At 41.7% G+C, this 19,562-nt stretch overlaps 1 protein-coding gene across 1 annotated transcript in view; it reads right to left on the bottom strand.

Moving 5' to 3' along the window:
• Positions 1–2,201: 2,201 nt before the first annotated feature.
• The window catches only part of LOC141167321 (zinc metalloproteinase-disintegrin-like 4a), a 35,818-nt gene continuing 18,457 nt past the window's right edge, over positions 2,202–19,562 (bottom strand). The window contains exons 11-13 of the mRNA XM_073654745.1: positions 6,929–7,056; positions 2,621–2,798; positions 2,202–2,324 (exon numbers count right to left, since the gene is read on the bottom strand). Of these exons, the coding sequence (XP_073510846.1) occupies positions 2,202–2,324; positions 2,621–2,798; positions 6,929–7,056 (429 nt within the window). The remainder of the gene's footprint in view (positions 2,325–2,620; positions 2,799–6,928; positions 7,057–19,562) is intronic.

Genomic DNA, 19,562 nt, shown 5'->3' with positions numbered 1-19,562 from the left:
CCCTTCCAACTCTACCATTCTATGATTCTATGATTCTATAAGCCATTTTTTTTGGAAACTGTGAATACTTTGGAGTATTATTCCTGGAATTGTTCTTTGGAAAGGGAAGAATCACTCCTTGGATTTGAAGTTCTTGGATGGCTCAAAAGATAGCGGACGAGTGAAGTTGAATCTCTGAAGGGAGCAAATGGAAAAACTCATTCTTGTAATCCATAGTTACCACCTTCCTAATCCAGCTCTCATTTATGTGATCCATCCAAATCTCTATGAAGGAGATTATATGTTCATCCACCTGAAAAGATGTCGTGAGGTGGGGTACACCTACATGCAGTGGAGTACCTGGAAGTGGGAGGTTGTAGTGAGACCGCGGGATCACCAGAACATTGGAGACGACAACAAGAATAACGAGGGTCCTGGACACAAACTGAAAAATACTGTGATTTATCCTGGACGTCAGCAGATCAATTTTAAGGGTGCCACAACATTGACATAAAGTGTCTAGGAAAAAATCACGAGATGAAGGGACCACTATTCTGTGCACAGCTGTTCTCTTCTGATATAATCCGTGACCCAGTTAAATCTTATGAGAATGTAGACTTCTAAACATGCAGAAATATGGCTCTCTGCCCAGTGTAGGATCTGGGAGACTTCCCCTATGGCTGGTTTGATGAGAGTCCCCCTAAGATGGGTTGAGTATGGAACCGCCGTGGCTTGTGTATGGAGTAGTGACAGAAAGATGATTCTGAGATCCAATATGACTTTGATGGGCAGGAGAGCTTCTGTTGACTCCAACAGCCTAGGAATGTATGCCAGAGGAAGAATCACACCAAACCATCCTTGCGCAGGTCTTGACATTGGATTGGAAAAAGGAGCAGCTTGCACATACTGGTACAGAAAAGAGCTACCATAGTACAGAAAAGAGCTAAAAGAGGAGAGACTGCAGGAGGACATTTGGATGATCCAAAGGGTGGTGGAGGAGGGGGGTAGGATTTGTCCCATTTGGAAAGAAAATCCAATTGGAGTGTGGGACTGAGCAAAGGGGATGGCCTCTATGGATGATACCATCTTGCTGAACCAAAGAGGGACAGGAGACTGACGAATTAGAGTGCAGATTCCAGCCTGAAGAGTCTTTGGCGCTGATTCAATAAGACTGGCATTTTGTACAACGGTCTCAATGACTGGATCTTAATGCATAAATGATATCCAGCGAATTCATTAAAAAGCACACTTCTCTTAATGAGCTGGAATTATCAGTGTCCTACAACTCCAGAAATGTTATTCCAGTGCACTCCACTGCAGAAGAAGTCCTGGGGGATGAGTGACTGGTGGAATAGCTGTGTAGGGGGAACACTACTTTGGTGTGCATGGTGTCCTACCCGAGATCATGAGAAAAAGGTGGAATACATCCATGTCACTTAAGAAAATAAAAAATAAAAATAGAAAAATAAGCAGCATTCCTGATACAGGTAGTGTTTTTCTTCTACAGGCACTAGGCTAAACCTGAGCTGTCAAGAGTCCTAGGAGAAGATATAGCTCACCAGGTGGAGCCAACATATTTTAACTTTGTGTCAAGCCTCCTAATGGCAGGGTGTATATCCATGGTGTTGTATTCCACAATGCTATTTATATGAATAAGCATTTTTTATACATTTTCCTTTACCCAAAGGCTCCTGTGTGTAAAAAAAAAAAAATAAACTGTCAAAAAATATGTGAAAACACTAAAAAGAGAAAAGGAGCTGTATGGTGGTCTTAATTGGAACCTGTTAATAATGAAGCTCATATTGCAGGCAGCATGAATCCGAGACTGGCTGCTAGATTGCAGCCAGGTACAATTTTCTCAGTAGCGCTCTGGCATTTCAAAGAAAATATACTTTGAGATCCGGCAGTGGATCAAAGCCGAAGATGAAACAAGCCAGTGTCATCCCTGGCCGGCTCTTCCCAGCACTGCTGCAGCTAATTGAGAAGTGCCTTCTTATGTACACATGCGGGAGTGAACTGTTAATCACCTACAGAGGCACCTGGAGAAGCCGGCTGGGGTGGAGCAGGACTAGTCTTGTCTCCGGCTATGGTCTACGACTGAATCTTTAAAGTATATGCTCTGTGAAACGTCACCGTGTTTCACAGGGATATATCCCGATCTGTAATTGTGCAGCTAGGATCTGATTCATGCTGTCCATGATTTGATCTATGACATGTTCCCTTTAAGGGAGTTTACACAAGCAAATAAACTGCCCATAATGAATATTGACGATATAGAAAGTCAATCGGTGGTTGTTTACTTTTATTTTCATGTGACATTGACCCTGAGGAGGGTTCATATGATCCTGTAACACACCAAAAGATCATTTCACTCAACAAATTAGAGTTTTGCCGGATGGGTGGGTTGTCATCAGCCTGTTTACATTGCCTGATTATCAGGAAATGAAGGAATGTTTATTCTTGATAATGGTGCAGTGTAAGTGCACCTTGATGCTGAGCAATTATCAGGAACAAATATTCTACTGTTTCCAGCAAATCCTATCCCATTAACACATAAAATACAGAACTTACAAGGATAAGAAAATAAAACTTGGTGACAGCATCCTTCATACAACGTAAGTGATACTGGAGTGGTCCTTACCTGGGGTTCTCCACAGTCACACTGCTCCCCACTTTCAGTGAATTTATTACCGCACACAGGGGGAGTCAGGATTTGTGAGGTCTGTGGCATATTTGACATGCAATTGGGTAAGTAAGTATAAATGAAGTTCTTCAGATTAGCGATGCTACAGCTGGAGAAGGTGTAATATTCTGAAGAACTATGATGATAAAAACACATAGAATTATATGAGTAACGCTATGATCACATGTCCAGTAATCATCCGTTAGAACAGATGCAGCAGAAATCCGTTGACAAAAAAAGTTGTGCAGGCACAACTTTTTTGTCTGTCCCCAAAAAAATGATTTCAATTGGATCTGTTTGTTTAACGATGAAGTCTATGGAAAACGGATCAGTCAAGTAGCCATCCGTTTTTCTCCACTGGAAACTGATCCAGTAAGCAAAAAACAGATCCCTTTCAAATGGAAGAAAATCGGGTGGTTAATTAATGAATTCGTTTTCCATAGACTTTAATGTTAAAAAAAAAACAGATAAAGATGAAATGAGGTTTTTTTTCAGACGGACAAAAAAGTTGTATCTGCACATCTTTTTTGTCAACAGATTGCTGCTGGATCTATTTTAACGGATAGTTTCTGGACATGTGAACAAAGCCTGATTTGTGGTGACAGCACAAGATCGGCAGACAACGTTGCTGTACACAAATTTTCAGGCTGGGATCACATAGGGCATTAAGGGTTTCTTAATGAAAAAGCAACCAGTAACACATGTGAAAAGTACAAAATAAAACTTTAAAGGGCTCACACTCAACACTGATGCATCAGCATCTATAAGGGACTCATGGCAGTATCACATGTGACAGTGTTGGTATCCATAGCTGCCATTATTTCCCAGAGGTGAAAACCCTGTGTGACTATAGATGATATTACCATACTGCGAAAATAAGAATTTAGTAAGAATGGTGTTTCATAGCCATGCGCTTTTAACCCGCAGAAGTAAGGTCCACCAGTTTTGTTTAGTACATGAATCAAGCAGGAAAAAAGAGATCCTCCAGCGATTTTTTTTTTTTTTTTTATTTATTTTTTATTTTTTTTTATTTTTTTAAAAAAAGTAGAAAAATCGTCTTCAGTTTATCAAAATCCAAAGTATTAAAGCATGCTACTCACCACATGAAATCCAGAGAAACACAGACCGACGCGTTTCAACTGAAAGTCTTAATCATGGTAACCATGATTAAAGTTTTTAGCTGAAACGCGTCGGTCTGTGTTTTTCTGGATTTCATGTGGTGACTAGCATGCTTTAATACTTTGAATTTTGATACAATAAAGACATTTTTCTACTTTGAAAAAAAAAAACAATTTTTCGTTGGAGCATCTCCTTTTTCTGCTTGATTCATGTGCTTCTCATGTCCCAGACTAGGACGGCTCCCGGCAATCTACTGAAGTGGAACTTGATGTTGCAGAAATGTGGTGAGCTTATGTGGCACCCGTGTCTATAGCACCACAAAAAGCCTGCATGTGTAATATAATTCATATGTATTGCCAGTTATGGTGAGGGAAAGTTCTCTGCTGTTTTCATTACACACACACATTGTTGCCCGATCCCTTATTGGAGGATTGTGCACTTTTGTCCAAACCAGGAAGTTGTGAACGATCACTCAGTGAGGGGAGGAGGGGCTTCAGTTGAAGTTGTAGTGTGAGGAAGAAACCAGCATCATGGAGTTCCCTGTGCATGAGAGAGAAATCTGTTCTCTGCCTGTACAAGCTTCACAAGGCAGGGTCCAGTCCCAAGAGCACAGAGACTTCCAGAGTCTGTGCTAAACTATGAGCCTGCTCAGTCTTCATATAATGAGCAGTGAAGTGTTTACCCGGGAGCTCAGCAACCGCATGGAGTCTAAGACAATAGAAAGTGAGTGTTCTGACCGGATTCATGGTGCCTGCTCACTGGAAGGGATCACAGATCCAGTAACTGTTTACCTTGGACCCCTGGGGATCCAAGGAATCGTTTACCAGAAGTGTAATTAGCAGCAGGAAGGCTACACAACCTCACAGCAGAGAATCTGAACCCTCACCATGCAGGTCTGTCCAAAACCCTGTGTGTGAATGGTATGGAAGCTTCTGGAACTGTTTTCAGAACTCCAGTAAAAGGTACAAACTGCTTATAACCCTGCTTAAAGTGAATTATTTTCTGCTGCGCCATTCCTGCTCCAACTCCCCTGGGAGCCAGCCCTGGTTGGGAAGGGTTAATCATTTGGCACTGCTCATCACCACCTAACTCCCAGGGGCTCTCATTAGTGCCCGGCCATACCAGGCCGAACATCCCAACTGGCGTCACAAACCCTTTTTATTATTAACCCCCACAATTGATAAAGACTGGTGCGTGCCCCCAGTCGGACCATACCAGCACTCGGACCGCCGTGCACCAGCACTGTGACCACAGCGGTCCGGCCGGGGCGGCACACTTGCATTTCCATTTTCCCTCTCCTCAGTTTACAGTTTTGTTTAGTGGACCAACCCTCTTAATAAATGTGGTGTATTTTTGGGATTTCCTGAAGGTCAGAAAATAAAATCTACACTACTCACAAAAGGTTAGAGATATTTGGCTTTCGGGTGAAATTTCAGGATGAACCCTAAATTGACTCTTAGTAGAACTTAGTGTCTATCTCTAAACTTTTGAATGGACATGTCCAACTGTGCAATATTTCAGTACTTTTTTCACAACTTGTTGTTCTTTAACAAGGAGCTTAACGGCAAAATTCACAACAGGTGTTTGATCCATGAATTACCCAATAAATTTCAGGGTCAATTAGAATTGGTATTAAACAGTCCTCCTCATCATGCTGTTCACATTTTGACATGATGAGACCAAGACGACAACTAACAATTGATCAGCAGCATCTCTTCATTGTGAGGCTTCAAGCAGGATGTTCTCAGACGGAAGGGGCCACTAAGTTTAGAGTGTCACAGAGTATCATCAGCAGATTGCAACAGAGATAGAGAAAGACTGGAAGAGTCACAGAAAGGCAGAGAAGTGGATGTCCTTTGGCCACATCCCACACTGATGACCGCTTCATTGTGAACAATGCCCTTTGGAACCGGATGATGAATGACACACATCTCCCGGCACATTTGAGGCATGTGAGAGGCACCCAAGTGTCACGTCAGACCATTTGAAACCGTTTATAACAGCATGGTCTGCGTGCTAGATGACCTGCAAGAGTAGCTGACCACACCACCAGGCACAGGTGTCAACGTCTTGCATGGGAAAGGGAGAATCTAAGCTGGACGAAGGACCAGAGGGCCTCAGTGCTGTTCACTGATGAAAGTCGATTCACACTGAGCAGAAATTATGGCAGCCAACGATGTTGGAGACGTCAAGGAGAGCGCTATGCAACAGCCACTGTCGTCACCAGATGAGCCTTTGGTGGTGCTGGTGTTACACTGTAGGCAGGTGTTCTAGTCAATACAGAACAGCCCTACACTTTGTGAATAGTACAGTGACAAGCACCTACTACTTGAATAACATTAATCCAGTCACTGTGACTCTGCACAAACAAGACAGGCCTAATTTCATCTACATGGACGACAATTCTTCAGCTCATTGAGGTCGCATCATTAGGGAACGGCTGCTGGAAACTGGGGTACCTCAAATGGAGTGGCCTGCACTTTCTTCACACCTGAATCCCATAGAAAAATTATGGGATCAGCTGAGTTGCTGTGTAGAGGCTCATAACTCTGCACCCCAGAACCTCAATGACCTGAGCGCCGCCCTTCAAGAAGAGTGGGATGCCATGCCTCGGCAGACAATAACTCCACTTGTGATCAACATGAGACGTCATTATCAAGCTGTATTTGATGATCAATGCCACATGACAAGTTATTGGGGCATTGACATTTTTTGTTTGGTATACCAACCAATGTTGTTGGCTTTTGTTTCAATACATTGTTTGAGATGAGAAAATCACCATTGCATTCTACATAAATGTCCTATTTTCATGATAAAATATCACTGTAGCGTGGACTTTTTACATTTTCCATAAATTTTGCCGGAAAGAAAAATATCTCTAACTTTTTGTGAGTAGTGTATATCAACCATGAAGTGGTGTCGATTTCACCAATAATGCACAACATTTTCTGCCATACTACTGGTAACAATTTTTTTGACTTTGTGATGACAGAAAACTGGCAAAGAGAGGATGATAAATTTCTCCTAGAAATGTAGAAAAAGAAAAGATCTTTTGTGCCCTAAATCAAAATAATTATAGTATAATAATTTCTGTTTGACGCAGAAGCATCTGTAAGGCATGGGATGAATTTAAGTTGCTGTTTTTACCTGAAACCTGCACTCATGACACACTCTACATCTCCACATGTGCAGTCATCATCATGATCCATCCCCAGGTTATGGCCCATCTCATGTGCGATTGTGGCACCAACAGAAGAAGCAAAAATGCTGTGATCCTGGAGGAACAATAAGAAGACAGGATGATTAAAGTGAACAACAAGAAATTATTCAGGTTACATAAAAAGTATTATGAGAATGATATACCAGTAAATGATAGAGTGAAGCCATCACTCTACAGATGTTATTCACTAAATCACTAGTCTTAATATACAGTGAACACTGCAGTGAATAATGGGGTCTTCTACTAGAGTGATCACCTTATAGAAGTGTGAAATATCCATCACAGAGAACTCTAGTCTAGTTTGGGGATGGTCTTCTGAGAGATGACCTTTTGGACAGACAAGATGTACTAGGACTTAACTTTTTTGTTGCTTGAGCTTAGAATACAAGTTAACTGTTGCACAGCGATAGGCGTATGGCCACTAACACTCATACGGACAGTCTAGGGGTAGGCTTAAAAGTACAAAATCACAGACTTGTTCCATACAGTAAGTATTGAACATGACACTAATTTTCTAAGTAAGTATATTTCTAAAGGTGCTATTGACATGAAATTCTCATCAGATGTTGGTAACCACCCCTCCAATCCACACAGGTAAAGAAATCAAACCACAGATGTCCATAAATGAAGTTATGTTTAATAATGAAAATGGGCAACCGTGTAGAAAGTAGAAAAGCAGCACTCACCATTTCCTTTATGGATAAAAGTACTTTATTACAGACAAAATGGACATCCGTGTCAGAGTTATTCATAAAAGCAGGGGATACATGCGGGGAGAGGCAGGTGGACGACAGCATCTGTATAACACTTCTGTAGGTCCAATCTATAAGTGACATGTACTCAGGGCCGGCTCCAGGTTTTTGTGGGCCCTGAGCGAAAGAGTCTCAGTGAACCCCTTTAACACATACCACGATTCATGATGCACAGATACCGCAGAGAAATATATATAAAGTACAATGCCAAAGATGTCACTTACTTCTTATATTACAGGAGTGATATCTATTGTAAATTCTACAACATCTCAGAAACCGGCGAATCCTCACAGTGAACAGTGCAGACCGGACAATACAGTCCTCCATACAGTATTATGGGCACCACACAGTCCTCCATACAGTATTATGGGCAGCACATAGTCCTTAATACAGTATTATGGGCCCCACATAATGCTCCATACAGGATACTGGCCCCCATAAAATGCTCCATGCAGAATACTGGCCCCATATAATGCTCCATACAGAGTACTGGCCCCCATATCACGCTCCATACAGGATACTGGTCTCCATATAATGCTCCACACAGAATACTGACCCCCATATAACGCTCCATACAGGACACTTGCCCCCATATAACGCCCCATGTAGAATACTGGCCCCCATATAATGCCCCATGCAGGTGCCCCATATAATGCCCCATGCAGGCTGTGCCCCCATATAATGCCTCCTGCTGGGCCCCCATATAATGCCCCATGCAGGTGCCCCCATATAATGCCTCCTGCTGTGCCCCCCATATAATGCCCCATGCAGATGCCTCCTGCTGTGCCCCCATATAATGCCCCCATATAAGTCCTTATGCAGGTGCCCCCATATAATGCCTCCTGCTGGACCCCCATATAATGGCCCATACAGGTGCCACCATATAATGCCTCCTGCTGTGCCCCCATATAATGCCCCATGCAGGATGTCACCCCCCCCCCCCATATAATGGCCCATGCCTCCATACATAAAAAAAAAAAATCAAATACTCACTTCTCACATGCTGCTGCTGCTGCTCCGGACTCCTCACCTGCGTCACAGTCTTCCTGCTCTGCGCTGTGACTGCTCAGGAGAGGGCGCGAGAGACCTGAGACATCACAGTGCAGCAGCCGCGGAAGAGACAGGACCTGCTATGGAGGCACGGGTAGAGGTAAGTATTGTGCCGGCTGCCCCGGGGTTCTGAGCAAGCGGGAGGGGGCGCTGGCACCTCTCTCCTCTGCTCACGCGTGCCAGGTTGCCCAACGGCGAGTGGGCTCCCCCCCGCCTACTCAGGGCCCCGGCACTTGCCTGGGTGCGACGGTTGCTGATGCCGGGCCTGCATGTACTCACTTCTTTTTTGGCAGGTATCACATATATGTCATTAAAACTAATTTACATAAAACAATGTTAAAAAACGTTCATAGTGTGTTATAATCAAAAATTCATAAAAAGACTTACCTATCTAATTTTTCATTTAGTCCCAATAGATCTTGGGCATCGGTACATAGAATCCATTTACCCTATTTTGATAACAAAAGCCGATTGTAGTCATCTTTATCTGAAATAAAGGACTTTTAGCCATAAAGGAAATGGTGAATGCAGCTTTTCTACTTTCTATACGGTTACGCATTTGATTTGTTAGAACGTGCACCACCGGAAATTTTTCTAATAAGTTGTTGGATTTCAAGCTCACATAATGTAGAATGTGAACATTGGTCAACTTATCTCCACTTGTTTGAATAATGAAAAATTACACAGCTAAAAAATATTGAACAGGTTTACTGAAATTTAATTAATACTTCGCACAAAAGCCTTAGTTGGTGATGACAGCTTCAGGACACCTCCTGTATGGAGAAACTAGTCGCATGCATTGCTCAGTTGAGATTTTTTTTTTTTTTTTTTTTTTTTTTTTTTTTTTTTTTTTTTTTTTTTTTTTTTTTTGTTTTACCATATTTTTTTTATTTTTAATAAGCAATTTAACAGGGGAATAACAAACGTAGCATAAAAGTAGTGACAAAAGAATATTCATAATAAGGGATAAATTCTGAGGGAAGGGAAAGGGAAAGGGAACAAACGGGAATGGATAATCAGGAAAGATGGGAGAAATTTGTTCGTCAAATAGTATATACGATAATACAGAAATTTGAACACTTTAAACACACATTACTATCATTAGCAAAAATTAAACATATTAATGAGCTAAACACGACACACATTAAGATGTTCCAGCGTTATGAGAGGGTTGAGGGAATTTAGTGAGCCAAATATCCCACTTCCTAGAGAATTTAAGTAAATTATTGTTGATAAGGGCAAATCTGAGTTCAAATATTCTATGGAGATTCATCTTATCAACTAAGTCCTCCAAAGTGGGGACATGTGACTTTCTCCAATAAAAAGCCAATGCGTTCTTACACACTGAAAATAAGTGAATCACCAAAGATCTTTCAAACGACTTATATGGTTCGAGATCCAAGGATAGTAAAGCCATTTGAGGGGTCAATACTACAGGTCTGCCTAAAAGGTCATCTACCAAAGAAGAGATCTGAGCCCATAGATTCCGGATTTTAGGGCAGCTCCAAAAGAGATGTAAAAGATCTCCCCTAAGGCCGCACTCCCTCCAACAAAGGGGAGAGTTGCTGGGCTTTATATGGTGAAGCCTGATTGGAGTGTAATACCATCTGGTTAGAATTTTGAAGTAAGCCTCTTGTAAGGGCATAGATATATTAGAGGCTTGAGAAAAAAGAACAGCACTCTCCCATTGATCGGATTGGAAATTGAGTTTTAGATCTTTTTCCCATCGTATCATGTAGAGGTGTTTTTGGAAGGAAAGATCATTATTGAAGCTGTTATATATGTGTCTCAGGCTCCAAAAAATTTTGTGGGATGGGTTGCTTAACAGGTTCACCGAGGTTTCAGAAACAATAAGTTTACCAGAAGTAAATTCCAGAATAATGCTCTTTAAATGAGAGTATAAAAAGAAATCAGAAGAAGGTAAGTTGAATCTTTTTTTAAGAATTTGAAAAGGAATAAAGGCAGAAGCTTCATAGAAGTCTCCAATTTTCCTTAACCCTTTATTGTCCCACTGATCTGGAATGGAAGAGTTATACAGATCAGCAACAAAACCAATTGGAAAATTTTTGACAAAAGAAAACTTATCCATATCAGAATCTCTTAAGGAGCTCTTTTTCTTTCTTTTGGCGATTTTTTTCCAGGCGTCAATAATCGCCTGGAAAATAGGATGGGAAGAATCATGAGTGCACTGTTTAAAGAGATGCCTGAGTAACAGTTCACGTGGAGAAGAGCCATTATTTAAGAAGGTCTCCAGAGTCATCCAAGCCGGGGGACTGTCAGAATTAAACCAAGTACTGCTCTGTTTGATGAGGTTTGCCAAATAGTAAGCGGAAATATTAGGGTGACTCAGACCTCCGTTACATTTATTCTTGTACAATATATCTGCAGATATCCTCGCACGTTTATTACCCCAGACATAAGAATTGATCTGATTTTGAATTTTTTGAATAAAGATGTGAGAAATAGTTAAAGGTAAGTTGCGGAAAAAATATAAGATTTTAGGTAGAACAAACATCTTAATAGAGAGAACTCTACCCCACCATGACAAATCTCTCTTCAAAAAATCCATCAAATCTCCGCGGACGATGTCCTCAATCAGAACCAGGTTGTCAGAAATTGTTGAGTTAATAGTTTTACCAATACTAATCCCCAAATAAGTCAGATTGCGTTTAGCCAAACCGAAGGAAAATCTCGAGTGTAAAACCTCTCTCGTCTGGCGATCCAGATTAATGTTTAAAAGTTTAGACTTCTCATTATTGATCTTAAAATAAGAAATCTGAGAGAATAGTTCTAGAACCTTTGAAACTTCCGCAACCGAATTTACTGGGTCCAGCAAGGAAAGCATAACATCATCTGCAAAGAGGCCAATTTTAAATTCTCGAGATGGGGTAGAAATCCCCCTAATGTCAGTGTTTTCTCTAATCCTCTGTGCCAAAGGCTCCATAGCCAAGACAAAGAGAAGGGGGGAAAGTGGGCAACCCTGTCTGGTACCATTTGTTATAGGGATTGGGTTTGAGAGATAATTGTTAACATAAATTTTTGCTTGGGGGTTGGAATAGAGGGCCATAATTGAAGAGAGAAATTTGTTGTCAAAACCGAATTTAATAAGGGTGAGTTTAAGGTATAGCCAATTTAACCTGTCGAACGCTTTTTCAGCGTCTAAAGCAAGCAGTGAAGTTGGGAGTTTCGCCGTATTTATCACCTTAATAATATTCAGAAGTCTTCTAGAGCCATCAGTTGCTTGCCTCCCACCAACGAAGCCAATCTGATCGTCGTTGATGAGAGATGGAAGAATAGTCGATAAACGATTGGCCAGAATTTTCGAATATATCTTAATGTCAGTGTTAATTAGCGAAATGGGCCTATAATTTTTAACATTATCTCTCTCATCCCTAGACTTGGGTATTAGGGTAATGGTGGCTTCCAGCATTTCTGAGGGGAAGGAGCTTATTGAGGAAGCATGATTGAAAATTTTCGTGAGAGGGGAAGAAAGTAGGTCGCAAAAAGTTTTATAATACTCATTGATGAACCCATCTGGACCCGGAGCCTTGAAATCTTTAATCAGTTGAGATTTTGGCCCATTCTTCCACATAAACACTCTTCTAATCCCAGAGGTCCCATGGACTCCTTCTATGATCTCTGAGCTTTAGTTCCTTCCATAAATATTTTCTATTGCATTCAGCTAAGATGATTGGCTCGGCCATTCTAGCAGCTTTATTTTCTTTCTCTGAAACCAATTTGAGAGTTTCCTTGGCTGTGTGTTTGGGATCACTGTCTTGCTGAAATGTCCACCCCCGTTTCATCTTCATCATCTTGGTAGATGGTAGCAGATTTTTATCAATAATGTCTCGGTACACTTGTCCATTCATCCTTCCTTAAATTACATGAACTTTGCCAGTGCCGTATGCTGAAAAAAACAACCCCAAACCATAATGTTCCCATCTCCAAACTTAACTGTTGGTATGGTGTTTCTAGGGTGATATGCAGCGCCTTTTGGCCTTCAAGCATGGTGTATATTATGGTATATAAATAGTTCAATTCTGGTCTCATCTGACCAGACTATATTCTCCCAGTATTTCACAGGCTTGTCTAAATGTTGTTGAGCAAACCATAAACATGATTGAACATGCTTGTTATTCAGCAATGGAGTCCTGCGTAGTGAACGTGCATACAGGTTATAGAGTCATAGAATGGTAAAGTTGGAAGGGACCTCCTGTGTCATCTGGTCCAACCCCCTGCTCAAAGCAGGATTCACTAAATCATCTCAGACAGATGTCTGTCCAGCCTCTGTTTGAAGACGTCCATTGAAGGGGAACTCACCACCTCTCGTGGCCGCCTGTACCACTCATTGATCACCCTCACTGTCAAAAAGTTTTTTCTAATATCTAATCTGTATGTTCTCCCATTCAGTTTCATCCCATTGCTTCTAGTCTTTCCTTGTGCAAATGAGAATAAAGATGATCCTTCTACAATGTGACAGCCCTTGAGATATTTGTAGACAGCTATTTAGCCTCCTCTCAGTCTTCTTTTTTGCAAGCTAAACATTCCCAAATCCTGTAACCGTTCCTCATAGGACATGGTTCGCAGACCGGTCACCATTCTGGTCGCTCTTCTCTGAACTTGCTCCAGTTTGTCAGTCTTTTTTAAAATGTGGTGCCCAAAACTGGACACAGTATTCCAGATGAGGTCTGACCAAAGAGGAGTAAAGTGCGATAATGACTTCACGTGATCTAGACTATATGCTTCTGTTAATACATCCCAGAATTGTATTTGCCATTTTTGCTGCAGCATCACACTGTTGACTCATGTTCAGTCTATGATCTATTAGTATACCTAAGTCTTTTTCACATGTACTGTTGCTTAGCTCTATTCCTCCCATTCTGTATATGCTTTTTTCATTTTTATTGCCCAGATGTAGTACTTTGCATTTTCCCTGTTAAAAACCATTCTGTTAGTTACTGCCCACTGCTCCAGTTTATTTAGGTCTTTTTGAATCCTCTCTCTCTCTTCTCTAGTGTTAGCTATTCCTACTAGCTTTGTGTCATCAGCAAATTTAATCAGTTTACCCTCAATTCCTTCATCTAAATCATTGATAAAGATGTTGAACAATACAGGTCCCAGGACAGAGCAGTGGTACCCCACTTGAGACATTCATCCAACTGGATGTGAAGCCATTTACGACCACTCTTTGAGTCCGATCACTAAGCCAGTTATGAATCCACCTAACAGTTGCCTTGTCCATTCCATACTTGGTCATTTTTTCAATAAGGATGGTGTGAGATACTTTGTCAAATGCTTTGCTGAAGTCAAGATATACTATATCTACAGCATTTCCCTGATCCACCCAGTCAGTGATTCTGTCATAGAAGGAAATTAAGTTAGTCTGACATGACTTGTTAGTTACAAACCCATGCTGACTATGGTTAATCACTTCATTCTTATCCAGGTACTTACATACATGTTGTTTAATAATTTGTTCAAAGATCTTTCCTGGTATAGAAGTCAGACTCACCGCCTATAGTTCCCTGGGTCCACCTTCTTCCCCTTTTTGAAAATAGGAACAACATTTGCTCTTCTCTAGTCTTCTGGGACTTCTCCTGTTCTCCAAGAATTTTCAAAGATTATGGAGAGTGGTTCTAAAATTTTTTCTACGATCTCCTTCAGTACTCTGGGGTGTAATTCATCTGGACCTGGAGACTTGAACTCATTTATGTTAGCTAAATATTCCCTCACAATCTTTCTGTTTACAGATAACCTGGATTCTTCTATTCCTTTAATAGGACAGTGAAGATCAGTTGATGTTACATTTTCTTTCTGAGAGAAAACTGATGCAAAATAGGAATTAAAAAGTTCGGCCTTCTCAACATCCTTTCTTACCATTTCAACATTTTCATCCTGTAAAAATCCTACTTTTGACATACCCCCAAAATCCTTTTTTATTGCTTTTGACATCTCTTGCAAGCCTTAATTCATTGTCAGCTTTAGCTAACCTGATACGTGCCCTGCAGGATCTGAAGACTGCATTATAATCTTCTTTAGATATGCCTCCCTCTTTCCATTTGATAAACATTTCTTTCTTTATTTTTAGCATGTGTTTAAGTTCAGTGTTCATCCATCCTGGTTTCCTTAAGTGCTTCCCATTCTTCCTACTTTTCGGGATTGTTAACGATTGAGCTTTGCTCAAAGCAGGATTCACTAAATCATCTCAGACAGATGTCTGTCCAGCCTCTGTTTGAAGACGTCCATTGAAGGGGAACTCACCACCTCTCGTGGCAGCCTGTTCCACTCATTGATCACCCTAACTGTCAAAAAGTTTTTTCTAATATCTAATCTGTGTTTCCTCCCATTCAGTTTCATCCCATTGCTTCTAGTCTTTCCTTGTGCAAATGAGAATAAAGATGATCCTTCTACAATGTGACAGCCCTTGAGATATTTGTAGACAGTTATTAAGTCTCCTCTCAGTCTTCTTTTTTGCAAGCTAAACATTCCCAAATCCTGTAACCGTTCCTCATAGGACATGGTTTGCAGACCAGTCACCATTCTGGTAGCTCTTCTCTGAACTTGCTCCAGTTTGTCAATGTCTTTTTTAAAATGTGGTGCCCAAAACTGGACACAGTATTCCAGATGAGGTCTGACCAAAGAGGAGTAAAGTGCGATAATTAATTGAGTGCATTAATTATAGTTTTCTTTGAAACAATTGTACTGCGGTTTCTAGGTCTCTCTGTAGCTCTCTACAGGTGGTCATTGGCTCTTTGACAACTCTTCTGATAATTCTTTTCACTCCTCTGTCTGAAATCTTGAGGGTATTTAGCTGTAGGACCAGAATTTGTATGGGATTCTCATAAATTCTTAGGTAGAGGAGCCGTCAGCAGTGTATTCCTGTCTGCACTCTCGTACCCGCCTATCAAGATGGATAGCCAGGTACATGGCTGCGTCAAAGGAATCAGGAAAAGGGAACGGCACTAACATATCCTTAATGTTGTCAGAAACTCCAGTATTGAAAACTATGGCGAAGGGACTGGTCAATCCACGGTGAGTCTATGGCCCAGAGTCGCAACTCAGTACAGTATTCTTCATGAGAACATTGCTCTTAATGTAGAAAGGCTTGCTTACTCTCCAATTGGCTACACAATCAGAGTCATCATACAGGAGCCCGAGAATCTACTGTGGAAAATTCTGCAGCATTAATAGGTAGGAAAAAGGCCAAAGACAAGAAGTCACCTTACAGCAAGGATATAACGAGTCCCACGAGCTCTCGGAACTAGAAGATAATGGGCCGAGTTGAAAGTACAGATGACAACGTTCCCAAAATGTTAAAAAAAAAATTGTTTGTTTGCCAGAAAAACAGACTGGAACTTTCACTTTCGGCGGTGCTGGAGTGACATGAACCTGAGTGGATTCATTATAGTGAATATGCACTGCAAGGTCATGAACCAGGCCATGACTTCGGACTGCAAGGTCATTGATCAATGAATCAGGCCTGCATTTGCTCAACCATCGTTTGGATGTGATCCATTATTTGTTGGGCCACATAACCTGTAAAGCCTGTCAGAGGCCATTGGCTCAAAAGGGCTACCTCAGATAGACTTGATGAAAGCCATTCTTTCGCCCTTCAACCCCTCTAAATAAGCGGCTAATGCTGGCTATAGTACATAGCCGACATCTGTACATGTGCAAGGAGTTTGTACGTTTTCTCCGTATTTGCATGGGTTTCCTCTGGGTTCTCCGGTTTCCTCCTTCACTCCAAAAACATACTGATAGTGAATTTAGATTGTAAGCCACAATGGGGACAGTGATGATGTCTGTAAAGCGCTGTGGAAATGAATGGTGACATATAAGCGAGTAATATAAATAAACAGCAGAGGCTAGAGTGGAGCTCTGATCTCTTCTGTTAACCATTTAGTTGCTATTGTCAAGCACTAACAGCTGCATTTAAATTACACCGTCAATCACTGACATCAGCATTAAAATTACGCTAGTGCTAGTACACACACTCACAAGCTCCCATCGGTCCCCTGCGTCTGAAAGGGTACCATGGTAGTTGGGGGCTTGCTGAAGGCCCCCATCACTGCTATCTTGGTACTAATGTAAAGCTTAACTGCAATTTACACTATTTCCTGCAATAATGTTGTATTTTTACCACTTAAATAAAAAAAAAACTATGCAAGTTTGGTATTGCCGTGATCATACTGATCTGGAGAATCATATTGCCACATGACTTTTATCATATAATGAACAACGTAAAACAAGCAAAAAAACAATGGTGAAAGTGCATTTTTTATTCACCATTTCATCCTAATTGAAAATAGTTTCCCGTTTTTTCAGTACATTTTATGGTAAAATGAATGTTGACACTTGTAACTGCAACTCATCTCACAAATAAAACAAGCCCTCCTACAGCTATGACGACAGAAAAATAAAAATGTTATGGCTCTTACAAAAAAGGAGGAAAAAAATCAAAAGCGCAAAAAACAAAAAGTTGCCCGCTCCTGAAGGGATAATTAAAGGATTTTTACAGAGACAATTACCATGTAAGTAAATTATTAGATGGAGCAGGTTTCCAAATGTGTACAAGGCTGGGCAACATCTGGGGTCAAAATTTCCAGCCCCTGAAGACCTGGTAAAGTCCTGTGAACAGTTGCTAATTTTGTGTTAAAGAAAGAGTAGCCCTAATTCCATGCAAATCACAAACAAGCAATGTCTTCCAAAGAGACAGACATTCATTCATCAATAAGCTGAAGGTTCCATATAAGTAAAGGACCTTCATCTATTATACAAGACTACCCCTTTAAGATGATGGAATGGTGGTTCTCCAGCTAGCAGAAACCATCACTTTATAATCAGTACAGTAGCTACCGGGGGGCAGAGGGTATGGTTACCCCGGGCCCCATGCTCAAAGGGGCCCACCCAGAGCTGCCGCTACACTTAACTATATTGGCGATTGTTATGCACACGCCTGGACTGACTGGCGTGAGCGTGTTTAGTGATCCCACTGGACCATGAACCGGAGAGTGCCTGGAGGGGCGTAACTAAGTATCTACCCGATCCGACCAAGGTCGCACAACGGCATACGACGCCTGTGCACCAGGGAGGAACCGAGTAGAGGGACCAGGTGCGACTCCAGGTCAGACCCCGGACACGGCTGTTGACCCACACCGGGGAATACAGGAACAGGCAGGTTAGAGCACAGGCTGGGTAGGGTCCAGTACAGACTAGGAGACGGGTTCAGAGCCGCAGATGCGGTAATCAAGCAGAGTAAAGCGAAACCGCAGATGCGGTGAACAAGGGCTGAGCAGAGCGAAACCGCAAGTGCGGTGGACAGGGCTGAGCATAGCGAAACCGCAGGTGCGGTGGACAAGGCAGAGCAGAGCAGGCAGAAACCGCCAGAGCGGTAAGTAAGGCAGGGCAGAGATAAACCACAAAAGCGGTGAGCAAAGACAGAGCAGAGGGGACAGGGCTCTGTTCACATGGAACAGACTGGAAAGGAAAGGCATAACCAGATACACACAAGTTACTTGCAAAGAAGTAGCGAGTGGATTCCAAACTCACAAACAGAAGTACAGCGACAACAAGTAGGAGTTAGGTGCAGGTTCAGACTCTGCAGAAAAAGAGAGGAAACGGACACAGAGACAAAACAAGTAAGAGGCCAGGAAACAGTTCAGACAAGAACTGTACTGCAACGAAATACAGGAACGAGCCTAGGTAAAGCCAAGTGCTGGTTCAGACACTGCAGCAAAAGGGAGGAAACGGACATAAAGACAAAACAAGTAACAGGTTAGGAGACAGTTCAGACAGGAACTGTTACAGCAACGAAATACAGGAACGAGCCTAGGTAAAGCCAAGTGCTGGTTCAGACACAGCAGCAAAAGGGAAGAAACGGACATAGAGACAAAACAAGTAACAGGTTAGGAGACAGTTCAGACAGGAACTGTTACTGCAGCGAAATACAGGAACGAGCCTGGGAATACGGCCCCCAGAGGCAGAAACGAACAGGCTAGGAGCGTGTTCAGACAGGCCTGGAAATACAGCCTCCAGGAAGGCAGACAAGCAGGGAAAAATAGAACAGGACCTGGCACATTCAGAGTCTAGAAGCACACTGAATGTTACAGTTGCTTAGGCACCAGTTTGTATGTGGAGCTGGTTTAAATATCCAATGACTGACAGCAATAGGCTGAGGACGCATTAGGGATGTGCCCACAGCAGCTACAAGAAACAGGAAGTGACCGGGCCGCCGCCCTAAGCAGCCAGAACAGAGACAGACACCATGGAAAGAAGCCAGGTAGCAGCCTGGACTGATGATCAAGTTTGGGGTCTTGCATAGTGAGAGATGGTGCACCATGCAAGCCCGCCACCAGGTATGTTACAGCGATATAGTAATAAGTAAATACATCCATAGTAATAGTACGGATATATGTCTAGAGGGGACAATTAAACCCATATATATAACATGAAACCAGAATATAATGACAGCAAATTCATGAGTTTATTAGTACATAAAGTCAAAACATAGACCCAGATAGTCAGACATAGACATAACATATTCAAGGGAAAAGAACTACACAAAAAATGTATTAAAGACACATGATGTAGGGATAAGGTAACTATGTGATCAGCATATAGAGATAAGGAATGGTAAGTAACCAAATACTCTAATGTATTGCAACACAAAAAAATATTCAGGTCTAAAGTGACTAATGCCAGAGAACATGCATAAGCAAAGAGTATTCATAAAGTGATCATCCTGATGATATAGTCGCAA

The sequence above is a fragment of the Phyllobates terribilis genome, unplaced genomic scaffold (assembly GCF_046119375.1).
Source record: "Phyllobates terribilis strain yellow unplaced genomic scaffold, ASM4611937v1 Scaffold_11__3_contigs__length_659146591, whole genome shotgun sequence".
Lineage (NCBI taxonomy): Eukaryota > Metazoa > Chordata > Amphibia > Anura > Dendrobatidae > Phyllobates > Phyllobates terribilis.
The sequence above is the reverse complement of the archived record's forward strand: the minus strand, read 5'-3'. Positions and strand labels throughout refer to the sequence as shown.